At 37.5% G+C, this 5,251-nt stretch overlaps 1 protein-coding gene across 1 annotated transcript in view; it reads right to left on the bottom strand.

Annotated features, from left to right (window-relative positions):
• The window catches only part of DMXL1 (Dmx like 1), a 70,087-nt gene that overhangs the window by 9,589 nt on the left and 55,247 nt on the right, over positions 1-5,251 (bottom strand). Inside the window, exons 37-42 of the mRNA XM_072416051.1 lie at positions 4,748-4,869; positions 4,331-4,472; positions 2,035-2,095; positions 1,057-1,184; positions 750-842; positions 567-658 (exon numbers count right to left, since the gene is read on the bottom strand). Coding sequence (XP_072272152.1) covers positions 567-658; positions 750-842; positions 1,057-1,184; positions 2,035-2,095; positions 4,331-4,472; positions 4,748-4,869 — 638 coding nt within the window. The remainder of the gene's footprint in view (positions 1-566; positions 659-749; positions 843-1,056; positions 1,185-2,034; positions 2,096-4,330; positions 4,473-4,747; positions 4,870-5,251) is intronic.

Genomic DNA, 5,251 nt, shown 5'->3' on the forward strand with positions numbered 1-5,251 from the left:
CACGGAGGAACCACACGGAGGAACCACACACGGAGTCACCCACCGCACCACGCGATTCTGGTAAGTAATCGGTGGGTGGGGGCTTATTTTTCATTTTTACCTAAAAAGGGGGGGCTGTCTTATTTGATGGCCCTGCCTTATCATCGGGGAAACACGGTACAAAAAGTATGCAATAAAATAAATATCAGTCAGCAGGAGTTGCAGGTTTCTGACAGAAATATTATAGATTAACAAAGTACTTATTTCACACTGCAGAAGTAATCAAACAATAGATTAGATAGATAGATAGATAGATAGATAGATAGATAGATAGATAGATAGATAGATAGATAGATGAATGACATGGCCAACAATCCCTCTTGCTTTGTTAACTAATGCAGATCGGTAAGAAAAAGTCAAGCTCAAAGAAGCAACCCTTGCATGGGACATCAGTTAGCCCTGGTTTTGGAAAATGGCATTACTTGTGGACGGCAGGAAAGAACTTGCTCTTGTAACATGCATGTATTCTGATTTTTCCAAGACAAGCATAATGTGTATTAACAGTGCTAATTTTACAAAATAACTACCTGTTATCGCTTGACTGTCCAGCTGTTGCTATCAGTGAAGAGGAACTAATGAACACAAAGTCATTGGCGGTTTTGTTATGGCACTGCCAGGTCTGTAAAGTAGAGGAGAATGCAAACATGTAAAATTATGTATTGTGATCTACAAGAGGTGGACTGCAACAGAAGAAATGAAGAAAAACTTACCGAATAAGGTTTAACAGGGCTTCCAGTAGCAGCTGTGTACTTCCAGTTTGTCTGATACAGACTGATATACCCATCAGCATCAACAACGCCAAACTAAACATAAGGCAAAGATGGTAACTAATAAGTGATTATTTGTCTTTTTTGTTGTCATTTAAAAAAAAAAACAATATCAGCAGTTAACCACATTTAAATGATTCTTAATTTGATGTCAACAGCTCTAGCCTTCCATACGAGTTCAAAAAAATTGGAAGTGGTATAATGGCAAGCTATCTTCGGCTTTATTGGATATACATTAGGTGGCACATACCTTGTTCCCCTGATGATTAAACTTTATCCTTGTTACCCTGGAATTTCCACCTGTCCGGAAGCACATTATCTGCTGGGCATGACCCCACTCAAACATTTTTACACTGCCGTCCTGAGCACCAGTAAGATCTAATGCAAACAGAATAATGCACATAATAAGAAGATGAGAAATATGCAAACATAATTCTGTGCACAGTATACATAAAGAACTATATTTAAAAATGAAAACAAGTCTGCCAATCTAAAACTGAAAATTCCAACTTAACAGAATCCACTATACCAGAATAATGTTACACCTAGGGGTCCAATGTGCTGAGAATCAGCCACTGGCTTCCTCTATGTTTTGAATACTCCACAGCTGAGATATGTGCCATTTTCCCAAGCTCTGTTACTTTATGCTTAAAAGTTTTGAGTGTCATTATAAACTTTAAAAGGGTCATCCCATGTGGTGTGGGGACCAAGGAATTCAATCAAGTGCACACATGACACTTCTGAAGTGTTAACCTCCTAAATCCCCCTGCAGCTCTCAGAGCTTCTCTCAGACATCAACACCATTACTGTGTCCCACAGCGATTTGCAGGTCAGCAGATAGAACTAAAGAGAGCAGAGATTATTCCATGAGACACACTAGAAGTGTTGGTTTTTCGGGTACACGAACGTGTGAACGAATCAGTGCTTAGGGCATCAAGAAGGGTATTTTGAGTCTTCTCTCAGATAACAGGGGTTTAACTATTTTTTTTTACAATGGTCACTGTAACTTATCTGGAAAAAAATGAAATTATTTTTTTCTAGATGAAATATTCCTTCAAAAAAAAAAAGAAAGAAAGAAACTTTTCTTTTTTATTTTAAGTTATACCAAATATAAAATTACATTACATTAACTTGTGAATTTTCTTAGCCAGCTGTTGAAAACCACAAGTATATTATATAGTATATATTACAAAGACAGTATAAATAGTTAAAGCTACAGTAAACTTACAGTAAGGCAGAGTTGGATGTGATGCCATTCTTCGAACATCCTTGATTGTTCTTTTAATCAACTGAAAAAAGGCATTTATAAACTTCAATATTAATGATTTTACATTTGAGATTTTTAAGCTCCACAAAATCTGCCAACGGCTACAGTAATGCTTGCTCAGTTGTCCTAAATTCAATAATAAAAAATAAATATTAACATCTGTGGTTTTCTTTTCTTTTGGTCTGTTCAATATACTCTTAAAAGAAAATCGTTTTATTTTGTTCAAACCTAAAACTGTATCATCTCAGAACCTCCTAGTAATTACACCTTCTAGTTTAATTTGGACTACAAAATAATTTGTATCTACTTTGGGGGGGAGACGAAGTTTAGCAAAACACACCTGCAATGGTTCTCGTATGATAAGTGGCGATATCGGACGAGAATCTGGTGTGTGTACAGCACTCGTTGTCCATCTCTGAACGACCAACCTGGCAGATCCACAGACAACAAATGATCGTAATGGAAGTGAAGAGGGGGAGAGAGTGCAGCAGGTTGCCGCTCTGTCGCTCCCCTCTCCATGGAGCAGAACGGTGCTGTATGTACAGAACTCGTTCCTGCATCCTGCAATCGTTGGAAAGGATTGTAAAAGATCCTTTTCAACGACAATTATTGAATGTGTGTGCATAACCTTAGCCCAAAACAGAACTTAAAAGAGGGAACCAACAGGTCCTTTTTTGTACCTGCGGTTTGTTAGAGTTGTAGACATAGATAAGTGCACATGCTGCAGATAATTACATTTGTTGATATTTAGGATTAGGATTTTCCCTACCCCTCCCTATGAGCTTTTCCTGAACATTTACAAGTACAGAGGTATTCTGGCAGGTAGCACTTTTTAAGATCTTTTTGAATTTCTTATGAAATGCTTCTATGGAAAAACATGCAAAACAGGCTTATTAAAATATTGTTGAACAGGTTTTTTCCCCCCCTCATTCTTGAGATTCCATTGCTGATTGATGATTAGTGTACATATCTGTCAAGAGACTGTAATGAGCATGACTACACAAACAATAAAGACATTTTATGACAGGTAATTATAAATAATACAGGACATTTGGATAAACCAATGTATTTTCCTGTTTGAAGAACAAAAACAAAATAAAAAAAAAAAAACAAATTAAAAAACTGCAGAGTCTGAGCCAAAAACTAATATATTAAACACACAAACACACACAGTTGAAGTCAGTAGCTTACATATATATTATATACCAACATTAGCATATCATTTTACAGGTAGTTTGTGAAGGCCAAAAGTAATTTCTTATAACAACGTTCACAGGAAGATTATTTCACTTTCTTTTGACTATATCCCAATGGAGTCACAATTTCACACCGTGTTTAGTAATTGTAGTATTGCTTTTAAATTGTTTAACCTGTGCCAAACATTTTGGGTAGCTTTTCACATGCTTACATTTTTGCCTATTTCTCCAAATAGAACTGATGTAACAGATGTTCATAGGCCTCTTTGCCCACGCACAATTTTTCAGTTCTACCAACAATTTTTTAAAGAGACTGAAGTCAGGGCTTTGTGATGTCCACTTTAATATTTTCCCATAATTTTGGGGGCATAGCTATGGCCACTGTCATTTCGGAAGATCCATTTGCAGCTAAGCGTAAATTTCCTTGCTCAGCTCCTGAGATTTTGCAGCAGTATATCTACATTAATGTTCATAATTCCATCATTATGTGATGTGTACTAGACCCTCTTGATCGGAGGTTGATTTGAACTTTTTCGTGGCAAGCATGGTATTCTGTAGGAGAGAGAATGTGTTTCCTTCCTAAAAGATAGGACAGCTGTGTGGTCCCATGGTGTTTACACATGGACATGGAATCTTAAGCTGTTTGATAGTTGATAAACTAGTTTTTTGGAGGTCCACAGATTTTTCTGAGGTTCTTTTAATTTTCCCATTTAAGAAAAGAGACAGTGAGAGTTTGGTGTTCAGCCATAATATACTCCCAAATGTTGATTTCTTTTAGGCTACCTGGCTATCAGTTGCACAGTTAAAGGCACAGTTTAAGTGTATGTAAATTTGTGGCCCACTAGAATACTCTTATAGTTAACAAAAAGTGACAATTTGTAAACATGGTTGAAAGATTACTTTTACCCGGCACAAAGCAGAGATCTCAAACAATATTTCAAATTTAGGGTGTATGTACACTTCATTCTAACTTCAACTGTGTATATTTATTTGGTGGAAAACTACCAATTTGATCCAATATGTATACAATAAAAGCAAACCAGCGTTGGACTGGTACTTACCACAGATGCACCTCGCCCGGTCTGAACTCCTCTAAGCCAAGGCATGTTGATAGGAGTGCCTGGGTTACTGTGGGTGTAAGGAGTGGATCCTTGCACAGATGAAAGGTCCTCACGAGTATGTACCACCAAGAAATCGTCCGATCTGTAAGATACAAAATATTAAAGAACTCCTGCAAGCCCACATTAGTTCACACTTTCAGCAGGAAGACTATCTACAGATCTGTCCTAAATTTACACCAACCATATGTCAAACCGAGCCATATGATATGGTCAAACAGCCACAGTCTGATATTGTTGTTGTATTTATCAAAATATCAACACTTTTTTTTTTTTTTATGAAGTGTCAGGTGAAAACACTATTTAGGACAGTTATATGTATTTAAGAGGAAATTTATCATTAAAACAAAAAAGGCATACCCTTTATGTTCTATTTCAAAGTCCTCATCAATCCAGGAGTAAACCTGGGTAGCCAGAATTGCAGACACGTCAAGTTCCTGGATATCATGGCTGGAAGCAATAGCAATGCAGTTTCTGTTGGCCTTGAAGGAAAGAAATGTTCAGACATTTTAAGATTATATATTAAGGTACTGTACATGTATAGTATGAGTATATAATGATAATGTAAGTAAAGGAATCATGAGCATAGTAGAATGTTTTGTAGAAATAATATGTCCTACCTAAAACTCAAAGCATAGTTCTCCCCAGAGCTTTTTAGCCGGTTGCTCCGCCCGGCTGATTTGAATACCCCGCCCAGCTCTCATCCTCGGATGCGCGGATCTCAGAGAAGCTGCTCTGTGTCCTCCTGTGCAGCCTTCATGTGAAGGAGACACAGGCAGCCCCGCCCCCATCTCATAGCACAGAGCTCAGATTTCTGCCTTAGAAATGTATCCACTGCTAGCTGCGTGTGAATTCTGCATCCTC

The sequence above is a fragment of the Pyxicephalus adspersus genome, chromosome 6 (genome assembly GCF_032062135.1).
Source record: "Pyxicephalus adspersus chromosome 6, UCB_Pads_2.0, whole genome shotgun sequence".
Taxonomy (NCBI): Eukaryota; Metazoa; Chordata; class Amphibia; order Anura; family Pyxicephalidae; genus Pyxicephalus; species Pyxicephalus adspersus.